The sequence below is a fragment of the Lepidochelys kempii genome, chromosome 1 (genome assembly GCF_965140285.1).
Source record: "Lepidochelys kempii isolate rLepKem1 chromosome 1, rLepKem1.hap1, whole genome shotgun sequence".
NCBI lineage: Eukaryota > Metazoa > Chordata > Testudines > Cheloniidae > Lepidochelys > Lepidochelys kempii.
The window spans coordinates 9,547,204-9,570,982 of record NC_136380.1 but is presented as its reverse complement, the minus strand read 5'-3'; the positions used below and the strand labels follow the sequence as shown (position 1 = coordinate 9,570,982).

At 47.0% G+C, this 23,779-nt stretch overlaps 1 protein-coding gene across 2 annotated transcripts in view; it reads left to right on the top strand.

Moving 5' to 3' along the window:
- The first annotated feature begins 400 nt into the window (after nt 1-400).
- CLPB (ClpB family mitochondrial disaggregase) overlaps nt 401-23,779 on the top strand; it is a 138,198-nt gene continuing 114,819 nt past the window's right edge. For both annotated transcript variants that reach the window (XM_073333693.1, XM_073333684.1), the window contains exons 1-3: nt 401-1,022; nt 5,807-5,858; nt 20,912-20,998. In XM_073333693.1, coding sequence (XP_073189794.1) covers nt 461-1,022; nt 5,807-5,858; nt 20,912-20,998 — 701 coding nt within the window. In that variant the 5' untranslated portion in view covers nt 401-460. The remainder of the gene's footprint in view (nt 1,023-5,806; nt 5,859-20,911; nt 20,999-23,779) is intronic.

Genomic DNA, 23,779 nt, shown 5'->3' with positions numbered 1-23,779 from the left:
CCCAGGCGCGGGGCTAGAACCCAGGGCCCCGCGGTCCCAGGCCTGCGCGCTAACCGCTAGGCCGTGCTGCCACCTGCCGGCGAAAGGGCCTCACACCGCCCTATGACAGAACAGCGGGACGCCCGCATCCCTGCTACCAAAACAACCGTGCCCCAGTATGCCTCGGGATTTACGCGGCCCCCAGCATGCTCCTCGGCCTGCCGCTGACCGCCGCGTGGGAGGAGGGCGGGGAGTATTGTTTGCGTATGCCCAGGGGCCTCATGGGTGTTGTAGTCCTCAGCCTGACGCCCGTGGGGGGGCTCTGCCTGCGAACAGACTACAACTCCCACCAGGCAGTTCGCGCCGCTGCGGCGTCCCCACGCAACGTCCCCTCTGCAGCATTTTCTCGGGGGCCGCCATCTTTGTTTTTTTCTCTGCCGGCGCCGCGGAGGGGCCTGAGCGAGGCCGGGCCGGGGCAACGATGCTGGCCTCCCTGCTGTCCAGGCCTCCGCCTCCGGGCCTCGCCCGGCTCCTGAGGGCCCGGCCGCCGCCCCCGAGGCCCTCCCGTGGCGCCTCGGCGCTGACGGACGCGGCGGGCGGAGGCGGGGCCGCTGGAGGGCGCGGGGCGGCGCAGTACCCGGGAGCGGCCGCGAGGGGGCGCGGGGCGGCGCAGCTGCACTGCCAGCGCGCGGCCACCAGAGCACAGGGGCGGCAGTGTCTGGGGGCAGCCGCCAGGGGGCGCAGGGAGCTGGAGAGGCTGCTGGGGCTGCAGGAGCTGGGCATGGGAGAGCTCAGGATGCCAGAGCTGCAGGAGCTGGGCCCATGCACCACAGGGGCCAGGGCACCAGAGCCGCCGGCCTTAGTGGCACCCAGCCGGGAGCTGGAGCGGCAGTACCCAGGACCGGCTGCGGAGTGGCACGTTCGTCTCAGACCAGTCCCTGCGGGGCATCAGAAGAAGAGGGAGAGCTGGACTAGCCGGGCCGCGCTTCCTGCATTTGCCGCTGCACTGGTGTATTGCTACAGCAAGGGCCACGCATCCCAGGGTGACTATTACTGACCCCTCGCCTTGTACTTGTGCTGTGTTAAAGCCTACCGCTCCCAGTGGGGGATGTGCTTCAAATAGCCTAGAGGCATTTGTGTGCCTTTAGTGGAGTCCAGACATCACCTGATCTCTGGGGGGCAACTCCTCAAATGCAGCTGCCCTAATCTTTTCATGGAGGGGAGTGGCCCTGGGAGATGGCAGGACCCATGCAAGCCCTTTGGGGTAGGGAATGGCCTGTGTTTCTACAGCTGTCAGCACGAAGGGGTGCTGATCTCTGTTGTGGCTCTGGTGCTACCATAAAACAAAGAATGAGCCAAGCATCTTCTGTAGAGATACACGTTCCCAGAATGCAACCCTCCATGGTTTGCCTGCCTCAAGGTGAAGCACTGCACAGCTGGCTGTCATGTATCTGTGGACCGCCCATCCGCATTAGAGCAGAACGCATCTGCATGCTGTGGTTGGCAGGCTGTGTTGTTCTGGGGCTATGCCAATCTTAGGTCTATATTTATCCATTGTTTTAGTCTCTGTGTTGGAAGAGTCTGTGTTTTCAGATTATTTTAGCGGGAGAGCTCTGTTAGGTTTGGCCAGCCTTAGACGATGGGGTGCAATGGTTCTCCAAGAAGTGAGCTCCCTGTGTACAGTGCATAGAAGTACAGTGCTGGAGTTGCACTGATATTTTAACTGAGGGCAGTTCGCTGCGGCAGATAATTTTAAGACATGTGTGGGGTGGAAGAGTTATATACGCACCTTGGTGAGGCCAAGAGGCAGGATATTCTGAGCAATCTGTGTCTTCCACAGTAATGGATTGATAGCAGCCTCTCAGCTGTTGCTTCTCAAATTCCCCAAACATTTATTTATGCACTTGACTTTAAGCCTGTGGAATAGTCCCTTTGCTCACATATTCAAAGTACCACATGTGTGTGAATGTTTGCAGGACTGGGGCCTTAGTGGTTCTCGTGCTTGGCACTTCATAGCATTTTGTGTTTCAAAGCACTTGGCAAACATTAATTAATTAGGTCTCCCAACCCTTGGCAAAGCAAATCAATATTATCAGCTCCGTGATGGGGAAACTGAGGAGCAGATTGTTTGTGGTCTCCCTAAAGTCACTGAGCGAGTCACTGCTGGAGTTGGGAGTAAAAGCTCAGCTCTGTCGTCTAGTCTGCTTGCCGCTCTGCTATCTTATAGACAAACAGAGAGCCTATGCTAGCTTTCAAACCATCAGCTGTCTGGTATGTGCATGCTATACAGAAACTGGGGGTTGAGATGCAGGATTATTCAGGGGCTTGGAATGAGCTCCAGTTGCTGGGTTAGAAAGCCCATCCCTGTTGTGTGTCCTCCTATATAAATTAATACATGCTATCATTAATGACTTTTATGTTAATGACTGCAAAGTTTGAACTGAGCGTGGGACTGGGAAATGAAAGGTCCTGAGTTCTCCTCCCAGCTCTTTCCCTGACTCATTCTGTGGCTTTGGGTAAGGCTTTGTATGTCACCTGAGAGAGGGCTGAACCTCCCAGTCTTGCTTCAGGGGAGCTGAAGAACCTCTGAGCACTTTCTAACCTCCTTAGAATGCAACACATCTGGCTCCACCTCGGGCTGTGCAGTGGTCACAGTGCTGCATGGCATAGCTCTTAATAGCGTTGGTGAGGATAGAATGCAACCTCCTCCAAAGCCACAGGCCCCAAAACACAGCAGCCTCTCCTCTAGCTGCAGGCAGTATCGAGCACGAGCACGGAGTAGAGTAGATACATTCATGCATCTGATGAAGTGAGCTGTAGCTCACAAAAGCTTATGCTCAAATAAATTGGTTAGTCTCTAAGGTGCCACAAGTACTCCTTTTCTTTTTGCTTTATTGTGGAGTTGTCTGAGCTGTGCCGCTGAGCTAGGGCTTTCAGGTGTCTTTCGCCAGCCCTTGCTCTGAGTATGGAATTTTGTTTGCTAGTTTATACCCACTGCTGGCTGCAGGCCGCTTGCTGAACATTAACTGGCTGAGATATAGTTGCACTGTGACACCCCGGCCCTGGGTAAACTCTGTTTGAAGGGACATTGTCAAGATAAATTCATAATTTTTTATAAAAAAGTCCCATCCGTCTCAGCAATGTTAATGATCAGTGATGAGTAGAACTGAAAGATTTTTTTAAACTCCGCGGCATTTGTCTCTATTAATGCTGCTTGTGCTTGGCCAAGGCATTTAAACTGCTGTATGCTAGTCAGTTTCACTTTCTGAGGCTGGTCACTTTAACCTTCTGGTTCTTGTGCACCAGCCCAGTGCTGTTGTGTTGGGTTCCTAGCACTACAGGTGAATCTGTAAATGAAAAACAACCCTCCAAATCCCCATTTTAAATGATAATCATGCAAACATCTCTCTCTTTGATTCTGTAACATACCTGTCTTTCCTCAAATCCCAATTTCAGATTTAAACTAGTCAGCAGTAAAAAACCAGCCAGCAGTAAAAAGCTGCATGCATAGCAGCTCTGAATATGGAGGCTGTAGGGAGTCTGATTTTTCAGATGCACTGAGTATCCACAACTTCTGCTGAAGTCAATGGGAGCTGTTGGGTGCTCAGAATCTCTGGGAATCCTGCCATAGAAGGCAAGAGGGATACTCATTGGTGTGGGAACAGTGGTCTGTTGCTTTTAAGATTAGAGGTGAACGGGAGAAATTCCCTACCCCCACCCCGTGAGAGTTTTGAGATTTAGAATTTTTTTCTCATCCTAATTTGGGAGGGAAAGTCAAAATTTTGAAAATTTTCATGAATTGAAAATCTGAAAATAAAAATTGGATCGGCTCAATCAGAATGTTTCATTCTGATTTTTACATTGTTTCAGTTTTATCTTTTTTTTTAGTATAAATTCAGTAAAATTTGGAAACAAAGTCGTTTGGAACAGCAAAACAAAACTTCATTTTAAAAACATCAAAATGGGACATTTTGACAATTTAGAAACTTTCTTTAAAAAATGTTTTGAATCAGGAGTTTCATCCAAATCAACCTTTTCCTCTGAATGCTTCTGGTTTTGACAGATTGGCATTTTTCATCAGAAAATTCCTGACCACCTCCACTTTAAATGTATTTGCTGGCATGTCCATACCCAGAATACTCCTCTAGCTTTTGTACTTTTGCAAATGAATATTGTTTGTGGCAGATGGAGGGCTCTCACAACAGAGATTCGTCAGAGTGAGAACCTTTGAATCTAAAACCCTTTGCTTTTTGTGGAGGGGAATGGAATCAGTTCAGGGTTGAATCTAAGACTGGAAGAAGCCTGTGTACCAGATCTAGTTCTTTCTCATGAGATTTTGCTTCAGATGTCTTGTCTTCCCGATGGGACTCTTGAAATCTCTGAGTACAGCTTGGTAGAGCTGCTCTGGTCATCCACCAGGAGGCAGAGAGTCACTTGTTATTGGTGGGACTTGTACACATGCAGTAATGCAGGTTTCAGAGTAGCAGCCGTGTTAGTCTGTATCTGCAAAAAGAAAAGGTAAGCTTTTCGGATGAAGTGAGCTGTAGCTCACGAAAGCTTATGGTCAAATAAATTTGTTAGTCTCTAAGGTGCCACAAGTCCTCCTTTTCTTTATGCAGTACTGTTCCTCGTTCCATGTCATTTCCACTGGACATACGGCTTTACACTCCGAATAGCTCCTTTCCCTTCCAGACACTAAGTTATTTCCTCTGGTTAAATCTCCCCTAAAAGCCTCTCTCTTTTCAGTCTAGGAGTGACGTTCTCTGTAATGTGCATGTGCTGTGTGACACTCAGCATGACAGATGATCTGTGTGTGTTAAAATGCAGAGCAGTGTAGTTACTCCGTTGAGCCAGAAAGTGGTGCTCTTAATCTACTGGGGAATGTTCACTCTCATTTTGGCTGTTGCTCTCAGGCTGAAGCGTTTGGCTCTAAAATGGAATGGCTTTGGATCCCAGTGCTAGTGATTCCAATAATTCACGCTGGGCACAGTAGCCCCAAGTGTCAGTTTGCTTTTCAGTGCGGTACACAGGAAAAGTCCTCCCTTCCTCCCTTACTGAAACAAGCTCCCTGCTTTCTGCAGAACCATGAGAGGTGCAGCATCTGGAGTGACTCACTCCCAGGTCCCAGAATAGCTCCCGGGCCCTCTCTCTCTAGTACTCTCTCTTCTCTGCAGAACAGTGTCAGCCTCCAGAACTCAGATGGCTGGTGCAGCCAGCTGAAGTAATCTTCATTTCTATTTGTGTGTCATGCCACCCACAGCGTGCTAGGTGCTGCCTGACATTCAGGGAGTGCTGGCCCCTGTCCCGAGGACGTGCACATCATATTGCTGTAAACTCCGTGTTACATCAAGGGTGGCTGGACACAGCACACCATGTTCTCTGACGCGCCAGCAACCCCCCTCGCTAGCATCCAGACCTGCGGAGCTACACGCTCCATCAGCAGCGCTCCACCCTGAGTCTAATGGTAGTGGCTAATGTGAAGCATTGCATCCTGGGAACTGTAGTCCGCAGGCCAACCCTCTGTTTTTAAAATGAGGTAATATAGGAATTGCTGCATTTAGTCAGACCAGGTTATCCTGCGTCCAGCAGGGGCCAACACCAGCTGCTTCAGAGGAAGTTTCTGTAAATCCCCTAGCGGACAGGTCGGGAATAACCTGCCCATAGGGAAGTTTCTACCTACCCAGTGTTGTGTAATAATGCCCCTGGAGCACCAGGGTTCACGTTCCTTGTAGACATAAGCCGTACCATGTGCAGGTTATGCATGTGCGTTTGGTGTGGGCTTCTTGCCAGCTGCTTTACTAGGGTTTCTCCTCTTTGTCTCTCTTAGAAGATGCCCTGTTGGAAGCCGCCAGGATCAACAACGTTTCAGAAGTCGACAGGTGAGTGACTGTTCGGATACTTATACTGTGTGTTAACATCACTACTCGGGTGGGAGTCTGCCCTGAGCCCTTTGTTGTCACATGGTTCCTGCTTTCCTCCAAGATGCTTGCTTTGATTTCACAGGGTGTCTAGTAATGCGGCTGCTTGGTAGGATGCGGAGAAAGGAGTCCAGCAGTAATGGGAACTGTGGGTGTTTAGCTCACTGCTTCAGATCTACCTGAGGCCAGTCGTTACTGAGAGTTGCTCCTGTCTGGGGGACTGTGTCAAGCTAGCCAGTGGCCTCAGTCTACTTCCTAGTGGGCGGGTGTCTCCATCTCTCAAATACCCTTGGGCCTGGCGCTCTTGTTGACAGTCCCAACAGGGAAACCAGGGACTAATGGGCTGTGCAAACTGCGCACACGCTCACTCCTGCAGGCAGGTTCCTCTTCTGTACTGTTCTGTGCACACATGGGGACATCAGTCTGGCCCCGTGAGTTCCCGGGAAGATTAACAGATGAATGCATTTCCTGTGCCCAGAGCACCCCTGCCGGGGACTGTACATGGAAGGAACGGGAGGTGTCACAACTAAAAACTATCTGACGCCCAAGAGGAGCAGTCTGCATCCCCCACCTGGCCACAGCCCACACGGCCTCATCCTTTGTCAGAGGAACCTTCCACCTTGTGTATCATTCCACTTAGCCTCTTCCGTCTGGCCTGCCGGCTTCCCAGGAGCTCTTCGCTGTAGGCTGCTGCTTTTGTTTCCTCTCTCTGGGGTCCATATGGCTCTTAGTCACTGCCCCAACCCAGGGGTGCCCCCTTGCATTCTTCCTGGGATCTCAGAGGAAGCAGCCTTGTTCTGGTGCACCCGAGGGCTGAGATCTGGCCTAAATCAAGGTTCTTGTAGGATGTTGGTGTGCAGCTAATTGGCACATGTGTTCTGCTGTTGGTAATTGCAGGAAGCCGTTCCTTAGTGATGTCTGGGTGATTTGTGAGTCTTGCCAGGGCAATGAGTGGCAGGGCTGTGCACCGTGTTCTCTCTCTCTGTTTCCCATGTTTACACTGGTGTCCGTATAGACTGCTGCTGCTGCGCATTATGCAACTGTGTAATGCACAGTCACTGCCCCGCCTGTGCTCTCCTTCCCACTGACCGCCCCTCCATTTCTATTGCTGATGCTCCTCCCAAGCTGCTCTTGTCTGCTCCTTCTTTCTCCCTCACCCATCTTCCTTCCACAGTGTCCCCTATGCTTGAAACTCCCTGCCTCTCCTAGTGCCCCGAGCGACCTACCCCGCCATGTCCAGATCACTGCTCCCCCAGCCCTCTCGGGGGATGCCCACTCTGTAGCCTTAGCCCATGTTTCTGCTCGTGTTTTTGCACAACCCTCCCCCACTCTCCACACACGATCCTCAAGTGCGTATTTCTGTTTTGTAGCTGTGCTTGCTTGCACAGCTGGGGGTATGTGTTAAAGCCCGAGCTGTGTTTTAGCTCCAGCTGGAACCCACTTTGCAGTGAGGATGCAGGCAAGAATATTCATGTTGTCAGCCCTGCAATGTCCTTCCCACAATTCCCTGCGGTTGGCACAATTCACTGGGAAAGAATCCTTGAGCATCTCAGCACAGAGAACCATGGGACATGCCCCCAGACACATAGGCAAGGGCAGAAACAATGAGGACACAGTAACACGGGTAGAGATGCTCATACTCGGGCTAACAGTGCACAGACCCAGATGCCAATCCCCAGGTTAACTGAGCAGTGTAGATATGCTCTCAGTGATAGCCATAGGGCACAAATTATAGACCATAAATGTAAAAACAGCCCCCGTCCCCTCCAGCCATCCAAGACCTTGATGGCTTTTGCTATGCTGCTTGTTATGGTGAAGACATGAGCAGACCTCCAAAAGCACAGGGCCATTTCCCTTGAGCAAAGGAGAATTGTCTTTAGTTAGTAATAGTACAGGGCTCATGACACATGGCTGAGCAGTTCTAATTCCGCACAGTAGAGGGCAGTGCCATTCATAGACACAACCCAGTTCATTACAGTATCGTGTATGTGTATATAAACATAGGGATATAGGTATATATGGATTCTTGCCCCGTTCAGCTGTGTGCACTTCATTTTGCAAGAGAACTCGAGCTGCTCTGAGCCCCAGGCTCCGTGGCAAGCTAGACAACAGGGAGGCAGACTGCTTTAGGGTTTTAAAATTTAATTTCAGACTTGATTAAACCGTAATTTATCCCTTGGCCTCAGATCACTGTATTATAATTATTAAAACGCACTGAAAACCCAATCAGCGCACTCGGCTAAGCCATTGCAGGCCGTGCCTTGCATATCCATGCAGTTGACATCACAGTAAGAATCAGGATGTACGTGCTGTATTGTATCATAACCTGTCTCATTAAGCAGGGCCAGTAAAACTGAACAGAGACCGATCATTGCCTGGATTGTAGAATGGCTACTGGTATTATTCACATCTCAGTCGTTTCAGCTTACAGACTGGGGGGAGAAGCCCCCAGATGTTTGTGAGTGACTGGACCAGGCTCTCTTGCACACACTGACTTCGTCTGCTGCTTGCGTTTTTGCTCATTGCTTGAATGGGGCTGACCAGCTTTCTTGCTTTTGCAAGTCAGTAACACAGGACAACTCTTTGTTTAGTGTTTTCCATGCAAACTGTACTTCAGAGCATTTTACAGGGTTAAACAATGCAACTACGAACACGACTAGCAAGGAGAGAGAAATGAAGGGGAACTGGTGAGGGAGAGATGCAGTTTTTCAGTTGTTAGTTGACATGAGATGGAGCATCAATGAGGCAGAGAGATACTGACGAGCTGTTCTAGATTCATGAGCTGCGGAGAAGGCAGTTGTGAGGATATGAGCTGTGTTTCTTTAAAACTGCTGGGGGAAGCCAGACATTGGGGGCAGGGGGCGGAGGAGGACCTAGGCAGAAGCTGTACAGTGAAGCAGAGAGAGAGAGAGAGACAGAGGAGCTTTAGGGATAATATTGTATTCCTTATTCCGACCGAGTTCCTTGTTCAGTGTTGGAAGAAAATTACTCTCTCTCTCTCTCTGGTTCTTTACCATTGTCACATGATAGCGCTAGCATGAGTCGTGGCCAGAGGGGAAGAGTAGCCTAGGGATAGGGAGCCCCCCTGGTGGCAGGGCGGTGAGTTTAAGAAAATCCACAGAGGGTTTCATAGACATAGAGGGTAGTTTTGGACTGGATCCTAAAGGGAACGAAGAACCAGTGGAACATTTGAGGACTGCGTGTCTGTATGTGCAAGGAGGCGGGCAGCAGCATTCTGTGTGCACTGCAATCTGAAGAGCTGGGGATTCAGTCAGCCATAGGGAAATGAGCTACTGTATTGTGGGGGTGGGGGTGAGGATTTCAGTGAAGGTGGAGATTAGGCAGTGGCGTACAAGGTCTGCTGGCAACAGTCAGTTCTTCAGACATAGGAGGTACTAGAGGAGAGGGCAGGGATATGTATGTTGGAAGCCAGTGGGAGGCTTGAGTCCATGGAGTCTTGTCTTGACTGTCTGTCAGGTTCTTACCTTTGTGTCAGCTGGTCCCAATGAAGCAAATGTAGGTTGATTTTTGCATTAAAAATAAAAATAAATTCCCCTTTGAGGAGTGATCTGAGTCCCATTGGAGCGGATGGCCAACTCCCATTAACTTCAGGCCCTGTATGTATTTAGCCATAACTGCAGACAATACCTATTATTCTGGATAGTTTAGTTTCCCCAACCTCTGTTGATCTGTGTGTGTTGAGGAGGAGAGGCAAGGGGAAGCAAGAAGCAAAAGCTTGAGGAAATACTGCCTCCATCCCCTTTGCCTTTATATACAGTATTAATATTGATTCTCAGTGTTTCACTCTTATTTTTTAATAAACCATCTACAAAAATATGGGCTTGCAGCAGAGTTCCTTAGCCGAATAAATATGATGGAACAGTATTCTAATAAGCGCTGTGTGATATTGGCTCATAGAAACAAAGTACCTGTGTCAACACACTGTTATCAGGGCAATTTGTAACAGCGGGCAGTAGCCGGCATTGCATGTTTAAACGTTCAGCAGACCAGGAGATTGGCACGGAGCTATTCTTCCTTCAGAGCAAGGAAGTGTCAAGAAACTTGACCTGCCCTTTTAAAAGGTGACATTTTGATCAGTTGAGATTATCTCTGAATTGATTTTAACTGGGCTCTGTAAAACCTGCTGAAAAATGAAAACTGGTTGGGTGACTGGCCATCCCTACCTTGTGTCAAGCAATTCAGCGTGTTTCAGTTGAACTTTCAATGTCCATGTAGTCTCGTCGTTCCATGGTCCTCCCCCAGCTGTCTGTATCCACCTGTTGACTCTCATCTTATAGATTGTCAGCTGCTTGGGGCAGGGGCCATCTCTTTGTTCTGTGTCTGTGCAGCTCCGAGAGCAACGGGGGCCTGCTCCAGGACTGGGGATTTTGGGCAGTAGCGCAAGACAAACAATACATAATAATTCCAAAACAGACAGACAATGTCTGGGCCTTGGTGCCCCCTGGTCTGCCTGTGGCACATAATAGCTGAGTTTCCTGAGGGCTGTGACACTTATTTCAATTCAAGTGATTGTGTTCAATGCAGGGGTAACCAGGTAGGGTTTGAGGGCCTGTGGATCGCAGGAGATCAGACTAAATGGTCTGGTGCGACCCTTCTGGCCTTATAATCTATGACTGTGTGACAATCATGTAAGGCAAGTACTTCCAGCTCTGCCCAGTCAAGGGGGCATGCTGGCAGCTCTCAAAGAGCCACAGGGCTGCACCTAATATACAATAAAGGGAAGAGACTGCAGACACCATCCTCTCTGATACCATGGTGGCCCTTATTGCCTACAGATCCCAGCATGCAATGCCTCCAGTCAGATGCAGGTGGCGCATTGTGTGCTGGGACCTGTAGTCTCCAAAGGCAGTACTGCCATCAGAAAGATGAATCTGTTTGAGTGCTGACACTGTGCTTACCAGTGTACGGACTCAGGGAGTCCCTGCCCCAAAGAGTTGACCGACTACAGCAGGCACTGAAATGCTGTTCAAGTCTATACAATACACGGTTAGAAAGACCAGACTTGGAGCAGTGGGTTTTTTTTTTCCTTTTAGAAATCTCTTCTGGCCTTTGTGTGTTGTGCCACATTTGGCCATCCTTGATTTAAATAACTAGGAAGAGCCAAGTTAACCTTTTAAAGACTCCACTGACACCACAAGAAGCCCTTAGACTGTTTCTACTTAGACATAATTCTGCTGCTGTTTCCTGCATTTCTCACCCCTTTGCTTTTTACAATCAAGGAGCTTTGCATGAAAACTGCATCCTAGTTACTTAGGAATTCATCCGCTCAGCCTCTTCATTTCCCACCTCAGCTATAATCCTGTGCTTGTGGAACAGGGTGATCCAGTCAATATAGTGTACTTGGACTTTCAGAAAGCCTTTGACAAGGTCCCTCACCAAAGGCTCTTATGCAAACTCAGCAGTCATGGGATAAGAAGGAAGGTCTTCTCATGGGTCAGTAACTAGTTAAAATATAGGCAACAAAGGGTAGGAATAAACGGTCAGTTTTCAAAGTGGAGAGAGGGAAATAGCAGGGTATGTACCAAGGATCTGTATTGGGACCAGTGCTGTTCAACATATTCATAAATGGTTTGGAAAAGGGGGTGAGCAGTGAGGTGGCAAAATTTGCAGATGATACAAAATTATTCAGGATAGTTAAGTCCAAAGCAGACTGCGAAGAGTTACAAAGGGATCTCACTGAACTGGGTGACTGGGCGAAGAAATGGCAGATAAAATTTAGTGTTGAAAAACGCAAAGTAATACACATTGGAAAACAGAATCCCAACTACGCATGCAAAATGATGGGGTATAAAGTAGCTGTCACCACCCAAGAAAGAGATCTTGGAGTCATTGTGGATAGTTCTTTGAAAACATCCACTCAGTGTGCAGCGGCAGCCAAAAAAGCGAACAGAATGTTAGAAACCATTGGGAAAGGGATAGATGATAAAACAGAAAATATCATAATGTCACTATATACATCCATGATATGCCCACAGCTTGACTACTGCGTGCAGTTCTGGTCGCCCCGTCTCAAAAATGATATTTTAGAATAGGAAAAGATGCAGAAAAGGGCAACAAAAATTATTAGGGGGATGGAAGAGCTTCTCTATGAGAGATTAAAAAGACTGGGGCTGTTCATCTTATAAAGGAGACAAGTAAGGAGGTTCTGATTGAGAAAAACTCAGGAATGGTTTGGAGAAAGTGAATAGGAAGGTGTTTACCCCTTCACACAACACAAGAAGTAGCAGTCACCCAATGAAATTAATAGGCAGCAGATTTAAAACAAACATAAGAAAGTACTTGTTCACACAACGCATAGTCAGCCTGTGGAACTCATTGCCAAGGGATGTTGTGACGGCCAAAAGTATAACTGGGTTCAAAAAAGAATTAGGTAACTTCCTGGAGAATACGTCCATCAATGGCTATTAGCCAACAAGGTCGGGGCGAGGTTCTAATCTCTAAAGCTGTGTGTGTATGTGATGATGATTGACGCATAATAACTTCTGCATTTGCACAGCACCACGGGTAACTAACAGTAACAGGCGCTAGGTGAGATGTGCACATCGTATCATTTTGAAGGGATTCAGCTGCATGAGAGTATTTGGCTCTGTTAGCCTGCTCGGTGCTGTAGCATTTGAACATCTTCCAGCAGTGATGTTGTTATTTGTATGACTATAGCGTCTCGGTCAGAGCCCCGCTATGAACCAGCATCCCATTGCACTAGGCTCCAGCTTGTCGTGTGTGGCTGTAACTTCTTTCTCCTTTCCTCTCACCTGAGGGAAAATTGGCCATGTGGGTCATGGAACATGTTAGCCACCTCCTGAATCATACGTGTTTCAAATCTCTCATCTGTCACCATGTCCTCCTGGTCTTTTCATGGCATGTGTAGTAAGACATGAAAAGTAAAAATGAGGTTTCTGTGACTCCTGATTGTCTCTCTCTCCATTCAGCAGTGGGTTACTACTTAGATACCACTCACCTCCTTAAACAACTCCGCTGCTTCCTGTTCGTTTCTGGATATAGTTCTTTCCCTTTCTGTCCCCCAAAGCCCTCTGAACTTACTCCAGCATGCTTCCTTCTGTCGCCTGTCTCTCTACTCCCTGCTCACCATCTCTGCTTATATAGCAATAGGCTCCTCTTTGTCCCTTCAGACAGTCTCATCACACTTGGTATAAGAGCCTTCTCCTCTGCAACTCCTCCGGCTAGGAGGAGTTTGTCTGTCTTCCTCCATGTCATTTCAGACTTCAGTTGAAAATATCTGTCTTCTGCTTCACCTATACGTCTTACATTCTCTCTCCCTGTGCTGTGGTTTAACTGTCTGTGTTGATTCCTTATAACGTTTTGGATTGGTTTCTATATACAGAATAATTGTACTGTACCAAGGCAGTAATTATTGGCCATTAGATGATTGCTAAAGGATTCAGAAGCAAATGTAGTCTTCAGGCAGCCTGCCTCTAGGAACACGAGAGCATGATCAGAGGTTTCTGCAGTGGCTGAAGTAGTTTTCCTGGATGGATAGACTCTTTCACCAGAGTTTAGAAGAAGAGCGTATTCTGTAATGTTGAAATATACTGTTTTTTCTTGCAGTTAAAGTTGCAAAACTGAGGGCAAGTCCCAGGAGAGTGACCCACCCCTGCTGTTAAACAGTAACATATTGGGGGGGGGAGAAATGTCTAAGCGACCGAGAGAAACAGAAGCTATTGTTGTTGCAAAAGTTCAAGTTTCCAGTTTCCTCTTCCTCCACCTGTCAGGAGGGTGAGCTGGGCATGCTCCCAGGCTCTGAGCACAAACTCAAACATGCCCTCTGGGCTCTGGCTTTAAGCAGCAGTGTCACTGAGTTACTCACCCAGAACTCATGGGATAGGAGGGATGAATAGAAGCCACATCTGTCTAGGGGCAGCCATGGGGGAGAAGGAAAGTTGCTGCATTGCAACAGGAGATACTCGGCGACAGGGAAATTGGGTCCTTTATCTCTTTTCTGGATGGATCAAAGAGTCAGAGTTTTAGCTCTTTTTTACTTCAAGGCAAAATAGTGTCTACTCCAAAAGCAATGTGTGTCACTCTCCCCTCACACTCATCTCGAGCACCTCAAGATCCTCTGTTGGTCGGATCATTGAGTCATATCAAACCCTCTTCTTATTTAAAAGGAGATGTTGCCCTGTACAGAGTTACTGGTGGATCTTTGCATTGTTACCATCTAGGCAAAGGGCAGTTTTCATATAGGACTGGAACCAGATGTGCCCAAATACCACGAGAGAGACTGTGTTCTCAAGGAAGCAAATGTACTGGAAATTTCACAAGAAAATCCGTCCTTGTGAACTATCCAGCTTGGCTTAGAGAAATGTCCAAACTCTTTGACACCAAAGCAAACTGAGTCCAAACTTGATAATCCTGAGATTCTTTTGAAACCCTTTAAGAAGCTCAGCCTTTCATCAGTTCACACCCCAGATGTTTACTTATTGACACTGATTCCCCGTGTACCCAACAGCTGAGGATGTGTTTGTCTCATGCAAAAACGTGATGATGATATTCATATTGTTGGAAGCGCATGTATGTGTTAAATTGTTAATAGTGAGCACCCTGGATCTTATTTGGTTAAAATACCGATAGACATCCTAGCATTGATCAGAGGATTTTATTTAATTAAAAAATATGTCCCGGCTGGTAAATACATTTGGCTGTCTAGGATCTGAACAGTGGTCGTCACTTTATCGATTGTCATATCATTAAATCAGGCTGGGAAAATATTAATGATAGACTCACGCACCCTGAACATAAAGTTCAGTTGTCTAGCAAATCTGTTAAGTTGTTCGGCATCTTGCAGTGATTTAAAAAAATGCTCCTAAATGAAATGTCAATGCATATTACCCTACATGATGTGACTCTAGTAATTCTTCATACTAGATTTGATCATTTGGCATTCCACGTGCTTCAGATTACTTAAGCTGGGTTCCTAAATGGAAAACTGCTTGATTAATTCCTATATCTTAGCCTTGACCCTGTAATCAGCTCCTCTCACGAGTACTCCAGCACCCTTCACATGGGTGTGTGGTCTTTCATAGGAGGTTTGATTGGGCCATCAACAGTTGAATGATCATGAAAGAAGAACACATGGTATATATTGATAAATGAATTTCCAGAGCAGTTTTTAGGAAAAGCCTGTCACTGTTTCACAATCTCCATAGCTGTGAATGCTTTCTTAGTGGAAGCGGTGCCTTTGCGCCCGTCCTTCCCAGTAGGAGGTGCGCCCTTCTGGTGATGAGGAGTAGGGCTGAGGGGGTCCCGTTGGAATTCAGCGCAGAGCAGGCACTTACAAAGGTGTTGTGCAGCAGGTTGCATGAGATGTAAAAGCAAACACTTGAGGGTTTTCAGGGCGTCACAGTGCTCTTGTTGCTAGTATAGGGGACCTGGGAAATCTTGTTCATTGCTCTGCCACTGACTGGGAAAGACAATTAACTTTCCTGGGCCTCAGTTAACTTAAATGGGGCAATTCTCTGTGAACTATTCTGAGCCCCTCTGATGAAAGATACTAGATAAAAGCCAGGCACTATTATTTATTTGTAAAAAACCAAGTAGTTTCACATGCCAGACCTGCCCACCCCTACATTCTGCCAGTTTTGTAGGGTTCTAGTAGCATTTCGCCATGTAATAAAGTGTTTTATTGCCCCTGTTACTGAGTGAAAGACCCACCCAAACAGGGAAAATTGCCTGACTGACTGTACAGGGGAAACTGTGAAACTGACTATGCACAAAGTGCTTTCAAATGGTCAGAATAAACAAAATGAAAAAGTGAGATGGTTTGCTTGCACTCTTTTCTCTGAGTCATAACTGAACTATGGCCTCAGAGCCCTAGAATTTAAGGCCAGATGGAACCACCAGGTCAGCTGGTCTGACCTTCTGTATCTCACAGGCCACCAACCCCACTCAGCACCCGCACACTAAACCCAACAACTGAAATGAGACCACAGTAAATGAGACCCACAGGAGACCAGAATGTTGTGTGCCATGGGCAGAGAATAGGAGGGACTGACCAGTGCTCGAGGCCCCTGCGATGGTAGGGAAATGATTTAATGCAATACACCCAGATGATCCTGGCAAGTGACCCGCACCCACATGCTGCAGAGGAAGGTGGAAAACCCCAGGGTCGCTGCCAATCTGACTTGGGGGAAAATTCCTTCCATACCCCACATATGGCGATCAGTTAGCCTCTGAGCACGCGAGCAAGAACCAGCCAGCCCAGCACCTCTAAGACAGAGAGAGTGCTCGGTGCCACCTCAGAGGCCCAGCCCTCTCTGCCCAGTGCAGTGTTAGGATGGCAGGAAGTGGCTGTGTATCGGTGGTGGGTGAAAGAATTAGGTATAAACATAAAGGACTTTGGGCTAAAGTCAGATGATAAAGAATCAGATGTGAAATGATACCATTTTCTTCCTCTACCTCCTGTTGATTTGGGGCCAAATTCAGCTCTGGTTTGAGTGGATGCATTAACTCAGTGGTTCTCAAACTATGGCCGCCGGTTGTTCAGGGAAAGCCCCTGGCAGCCCGGGTCAGTTTGTTTACTTGCCGCGTCCGCAGGTTCGGCTAATCGCGGCTCCCACTGGCTGCGATTCGCCGCTCCAGGCCAATGCGGACTGCGGGAAGTGGCGCGGGCCGAGGGATGTGCTGGCCACCCTTCCTGCAGCCCCCATTGGCCTGGAGTGGCGAACCGCGGCCAGTGGGAGCCGCGATTGGCCGAACCTGCGGATGTGGCAGGTAAGCAAACCTGCCTGGCCCGCCAGGGGCTTTCTCTCTGAACGAGCAGTGGCCCTAGTTTGAGAACCACTGCATTAACTTCATTGGAAGTCAGGGTTGAATTTGGTCCATGGGGCTATAGTAAGCTGGGACTCTCTGAAGTGGGCAGCTTGGCATTAAAACTCTGTGAGGAGACAATATCACACAAAGATCCTTCTGAGGAAGCCTTTGTTGGGATTATTGGCACTCCATTTCTATCCAAAGGGACTGTGTAAAGTGAAGTTTGCAGATGGAGCAGCGGTGTGGATTCATGCTGCAGGCAATGCCACTTTGCGCGAGACACTTAACCGCCGCGTCCAGCAGTGGCCATGAGTCTGAGACAGACTAGCCCAGCATGTCTCTGTTATTACTGTAAACACAGCCCTGATACACAGCTGCTCACTAAAGATAACAATCTGCACTGCACACAGGCTGCCATGCCTCATGTGCTCCAGCACTTACAGTGCCTTACACAGGGACAGGAGAGAATTCGGAATAGTCAGGGATGTTTTTTTCTTTCTACCAACCTGTATCTAAGAGAGCTCTTCAGATTGCAAGGACGTGCTTAAAGTTCTGTTGCCTCTTTCCAGTGATTAGACACAAGAATGGAAGGAGGTGCGGGGGGAGGTGGAAGACATATCTCAAGGATGAACAAAGACAGGTTGCTTGGACCACGTCAGAGTTAGGGTGCCAGCACCATTTTTTCATGCAGTGACTAAAATCGGCTGGATTAGTGACTTTACAGTGAGTGTGATAGAAATCTGGTAAATATTTACTTGGAAGTCTGTTCGTCTGATAAATACGTGGGCTCCCAAAAGTTTGTTCCTGTCATTGGCCCATTGAACTATGAACCCATCTAAGATGTCCTTAGCGCTGACTGTATCCCTGTTGTGATCTTGGTCCATTTCAACATCACTAACTCTTGAACATAACTATCCAAGAAGTCATTAACCAGAAGATTTAGCCTGCTCACTGTCCATGCTCACTGTGTGCACTAGGGAAGTAAAAGGTTAAACGGTTAACTGGTTAACCGGTAAGCATTAGGGTTACTGTTAACCGGCCTTAACCGTTAACCCTGGTGGCCCGTCGCAGCCGAAAGGACCCCAGCCCCGGCTGCGCCACACCGGCTGGCCAGAGGGACCCCAGCCCTAGCTGCGCCAGCCGGATTCCGGCCGGGCCCCAGCACCGGCCACTCCGGCTGACTGGAGCAACCCCAGCCCCGGCCGCCCCACGCCAGTCAGCCAGAGGGACCTCAGTTAACAGATATAATTTTAATAGTTTAACCAGTTAACTTTTTATACCCCTATTGTGCACAGAGTTTGGAGGGAGGGATGGCTGAAAACTTCTGGCAGTTGCAGACATACAGCAGTCTTAAGGGGTAAAACTAAGGCCTGGTCTATGCTAGAAAATTAGATCAGTTTGACTACATCAATCAGCAGTGTGAAAAATCCCCCTCCCTAAGTGGCATTGTTAAGCTGACCTAAGTTCCCATGTAGACAGTGCTAGGTGAATGGAAGAATTCTACATTCACTAGAATGTAGTGAATGGCTACAGCGGCGCAGCTGTGCCATATAGTGTTATAAGTGTAGACAAGACCTAAGAGATTCAGAGTTAAAGCTCCACTAAGATGAAGGGAGACAGAGTCAATACCTCTTAGGGACAGATCTGTCCCTTTTCCATGGCTATGCGGGGCCCCTTTGCAGTGGAATCGGTGTGGTTTGGCTGTTCGGGGTTTGGGAGATGCACATAACAGACTCAGTCTCCAAGGGGGACACTGCTGTTTACCTCTCTCCATTCTGAAAGCTGACCATTTATTCCTACCCTTTGTTTCCTGTCTTTTAACCTGTTACCAATCCATGAGAGGACCTTTTATCCCAAGATTGCTTACTTTGCTTAAGAGCCTCTGGTGAGGAACCTTGTCAAAGGCTTTCTGAAAGTCCAGGTACACTATATCCATTGGATCACCCTTGTCCACATGTTTCTTGACCCCCTTCAGAGAATTCTAATAGATTGGTGATGCATAATTTCCTTTACAGTATTTACAAAAGCAATATTGACTCCTCCCCAACAAATCATGTTCCTCTACATGTCTGATAATTCTGTTCTTTACTCTAGTTTCAACCAGTTTGCCTGATTCTGAAATCAGGCTTATTGGCCTGTAATTGCCAGGATCGCCTCTAGAGCCTTTTTTAAAAACTGGTGTCACATTAGCTACCCTCCAGTCATCTGGTACAGAAGCTGATTTAAGCAATAGTTTACATACCACAGTTAGTTCTGCAATTTCAACTTTGAGTTCCTTCAAAACTCTTGGGTGAATACCATCTGCTCCTGGTGACTTATTACCATTTAATGTATCAATTTTTTCCAAAACTTCCTCTACTGACATCTCAATCTGGGACAGTTCCTCTGATTTGTCACCTAAAAAGAATGGCTGCAGTGCAAGAATCTCTGTCACATCCTCTGCAGTGAAAACAGATGCATAGAATTAATTTAGCTTCTCTGTAACAGCCTCATCTTTCTTGAGTGTCCCTTTAGCCCCGCAGTCGTCCAGTGGTCCCACTTTGTTTGGCAGGCTTCCTGCTTCTGATGTACTTAGAAAGTTTTTGCTGTTAATTACTGAGTCTTCTGCTGAGTTGAGTTGCTCTTCAAATTCTTGTTTGGCCTGCCTAATTAAGAACATAAGAATGGCCTTCCGGGTCAGACCGATGGTCCATCTAGGCCAATATCCTGTTTTCCAACAGCGACCAATGGCAGATGTTTCAGAGAGAATGAACAGAACAGGCAGTCAAGTGATCCATCCCCTGTTGTCCACTCCCAGCTTCTGGCAATCAGAAGCTAGGGACACTCAGAGCGTGGGGTTGTGTCCCTGACCATCTTGGCTAATAGCCATTGATGCACCTGTTCTCCATGAACATATTGAGTTATTTTTTGAACCCTGTTATACTTTTGGCCTTCGCAACATCCCCTGGCAACGAGTTCCACAGGTTGACTGTGCACTGCATGAGGATGCGCTTCCTTTGGTTTAAAGAAAAGGAGTACTTGTGGCACCCACAAGTACTCCTTTTCTTTTTGCGAATACAGACTAACACGGCTGTTACTCTGATTCCTTTGGTTTGTTTTAAACCTGCTGCCGGTTAATTTCATTGGGTTGACTCCTGGTTCTTGTGTTATGTGAAAGAGTAAATAACACTTATTCACTTTCTCTGCACCAGTCATGATTTTATAGACCTCTATCATATCCCCCCTTAGTTGTCTCTTTTTCAAACTGAAAAGTCCTAGTCTTACTAATCTCTCCTCAAATGGAAACTGTTCCGTACCCTTAATCATTTTTGTTGCCCTTCTCTGTACCTTTTCCAATTCCAATATATATTTTTTGAGAAGGGGAGACCAGATCTGCTCTCAGTGTTCAAGATGTGGATGTACCATGGTTTTATAATGTAAAAGTCTTGGCCATTAACAAAGAAATCAGACTTACTCAGTACTATAACAAGAATAACAAAGAAAAACCGCTTTCTAGGTTACTGCTTGGGATCAGTTGCAAATAGGGTCTAAGCTAATAATACTAGGGGTATAGGATTAGAGGCAGGGGTAGAGGACCATAACCCTGAGGAGAGTCAGAATGTAGAGGAGACTAAGAAATAAAGCTAGCAGTAGCCAGGTAAGAACTAGTTTGGTAATGGATGCTAGGAGTCTGTTAGGAAAGTGGTCCAAAAGGAGTGGAGAGATCTTTATTGAAAGAGCCCAAAGGTTTGTTTGATGCCTCTATGAGGCTTTTACTGTCATGCGAGAATGCTCCAAAATAGTGCCATGTTAGTATGTGGCATTTCAAGAGCTGCTGGCCTTCCAATGATACCCAGCCTTGAATCCTTTATGGCCATTACTCAGCACAAAAATTCTAGTAGTCCATCAGTATGTATATCAACCAGCTTCTCCTCCTTCAGCATACTGGTGAATTGTTAAGATCCATGAGAGCAACCTTAAAAGGATTCAGGCCGGCTAGTTATAATGTTACCTGTCTGCTAGGAATTGGATTGAGACCCATCAATTCATTTCTTATTGGCTGCTGAAGAGCTGTCAGACCATAACAACTTTCAGTCATTATTGCCCGGGGCTGCATTGAAACTAGTGACCTTGAGATGAAAGATTCTGTATTCTGTTCCCAGCCCCCTGATCCATTCAGCACCCTTGCCTATGTCTATGGGGGAGAAACAAAATCTTATGACGCCGTCTCTCTCTGTTTTGTGTAGGTTGTTGTTGGAAGGAACCGATGTGAATGCTAGGCACAAGCTTGGCTGGACAGCCCTCATGGTAGCAGCTATAAACAGAAATTCTAGGTAAGTTTTTTTCAACGTAGTTTATCACCATCCTGGGTAAGTTGCTATGCTGTGTTCTCCTTTTGATAAACCTACATGGATTCCATCTAAACAACCTGCATTCAGAGTCTCCCTCTTGTGCAGTTCTCTGATGTGGTTGCTGGTTAAATCTCAAACCATATATTTATACTTTTCATTTACCTATGTACTATATGATAACCAAGAACCCAACTGGTTTACTGGCTGAAAGAGGAGAGCTCTATGCATTGCATCACCAGTGCCGTTTCCTTGCAGCATTCTTATTTTCTTGGGAGGACACCCATTCGAGCACTGATCAGGCCTAACCTGTGTATCTTGAGATCTGATGAGACTGTAGCCTGGCAGTGATACTGGTGCAGGTCGCACTGTTTCAGTAACTCAGCTAAAGTCTCAAGTTGCTGCAGTAGGATTTGCTGTTTCTCCCCTAGCTTGTGGGGCGAGTGCTGTGGCTTTCATGCTATGCCTTCATGAACCAAAAGGGCTGACTCTGTGTCCGACCTCTTTAGTTCCCAGGATGATCACTGTGGCTTCTGGTAACCTTTAAAGGCACTCTTAAATATATTCAGTCTACAACTAAATTCAATTAGTTTTTGTTTAAAAAAAAGAGAGAAAGAGAAATCCAATTTTAGAAAACGTGGGACAGACGGTAGAATGAGCTTTGATGTTACAACCTCTCAGAGATGCTTTACTTAGTCACAAGTTCATAAGCAAAAAGGCTTAATTACTTGGGAAAACACAGGATTAAAGCGGGGCACAAAAGCTGAATATCCGCTCTCGGGCGACACGATTCGAATCCGTGTGCCGAGTTCGTGTGTGGTGCAAACTTTGATGTGTGCGATGACAAGCTGAAAGTCGTGACCTCCTCGGGGAGCTCCTTAAGATGGGCAGGGAGGCGGGGGCTTGGGTCTGTTTGTTTAACTTTGATGTCCGAGCAGCAACGGGCCTCGTTGTTTGCATGTCCGCAGAGGGATGGATTTGGAGCTTCCCACCTTCGCTGATGGACAATGGTCAGCGTTGGAGTGTGACGATTGTTGACCATTCCAAGTGACTAGTGGACCAGAACAGGGCTTGAGGAGGTGCAAAAGCTAGAAGGGAGACAAGGAGAAAGACTGTTCATGGTACAATAATTACCTCAGATGGATCACCCTTTTTATTATTTAAGATACATAGCATAAAATCAGGTAGAACTGGTGACAAAAACCTCTAGGCATGAAAAGGCCTTCAGGACCCAGTCTAGTCTCTTTATGCACTAGCACAAGACTAACAACTGGGTTTCTTATTTGGGTGTCTGGCAAAAAGACTGAAGCTTTGAGCTGTGTTGGGCGAATCAGGTTTATTTGCCATGCATTGTGGATGATTATTGCCTATAATTTAAAACAAAGCCCTTGACTATCTGAAACTCAATATGACTCATCTGTACACATAATGAAAGGTTAATTAGATATTTCACTTCCTTATGGAAGCAAGCATAAACTAGTGCTAAACTCATCCCTAGCATAACTATTCCATTGGCATCACTGGGGTAACACCAGGAGCGAATCTGGCCTCTGCTGCTCTTTCTAGCCTTACAATGGGGTTTCGCCATTGGCCAGGAAATGTACTGAGCTGGAAAACGACACAAAGAATGTCTGAAATTCCCTCCAAGTTGCCCACTCGCAAATGCATTAGAAATACTGACCTATTTAATCTGACTCCTAAAGAGAGCCTGGCCCTGGTGTTAGATATGCAGTTTGGGGCTGAGGTACTATGGAAATGGATCTAAAAGAGCACTCTTGAGTTGATGGCTTTGATTCTGTGACACAGGTTTGCCCATGGAGTTCTAGATATTTATACATATCCTTTCCAGTGCAAGGTGCCTCTTGGGTTTCTGGACATATTGTAATTATTTTCTTTTTCTCTTATGTAAAGCTCCATTTGCGGTGGGGTGGGAACAACATTACCTGAACAGGTTAAAGATGTTAGCCCCCTCCATGCTGACCAATCAAACTGCACACATGCTTAATAGTGATCTGGGCAACATGCTTTCTGGCACCTATAGGCCTAAGTTAATTGCATTGTCTGACTTACGCTAACAGTTGCAGGGTGATGAATTTTTTAAAGTGTCTCTCTACTCTGACAAGTGACGATGCAAAAACGGGTCCTCCTTACTTAATAGACCTGTCACCTCTGTATATCCAGCCATAGCAGCAGATGTTATTGACCAAAGTAAGTTTTTACTCTTTGTGGCCCTTCATAGCCCAGCAGAGACAACATCAGTATGAGAAATGACACATCAGCAGAACTGTGAACTAAGTTCTGATGGCATATGTTTTAGGTGTTGCTGGTACTTCAGCAAAGATCTCAGGTTGGCATTCAGATGCCACGGGAGTTTATGGTGCTGGCAGTCTGAGCATGTTCAATCTGGAGTCACTGAGAGAAAATAAACATCAGCCTCACAATGCCATCTTTACAAAGTCGCTTTCTGGAGTGCACTGCACTTCGAGTCTTCACTGCACTGTTGATGCTTTTTGTGTATAAAACCACTCCATAGATCAGTACTTTGCAGCTGTCCCAGCCAGTGCTAGTTCCCTTCTATTCCGTTGTGAATCTAATCCACAATGGAGACCTGGCTGCTTTAGGAGCAGAGGTTTGGACGGCCCTTTGCAGCTCATTGGGAAGGAAGGAAGGAGTCTAATGATCTGGTCACAAAACCCTGGGCCCCTTTATCAGTGTTTGGGCCGCCCTAGCCGTTCTGGGGTAGGTCTGCAATTTATGGAGGCTGCT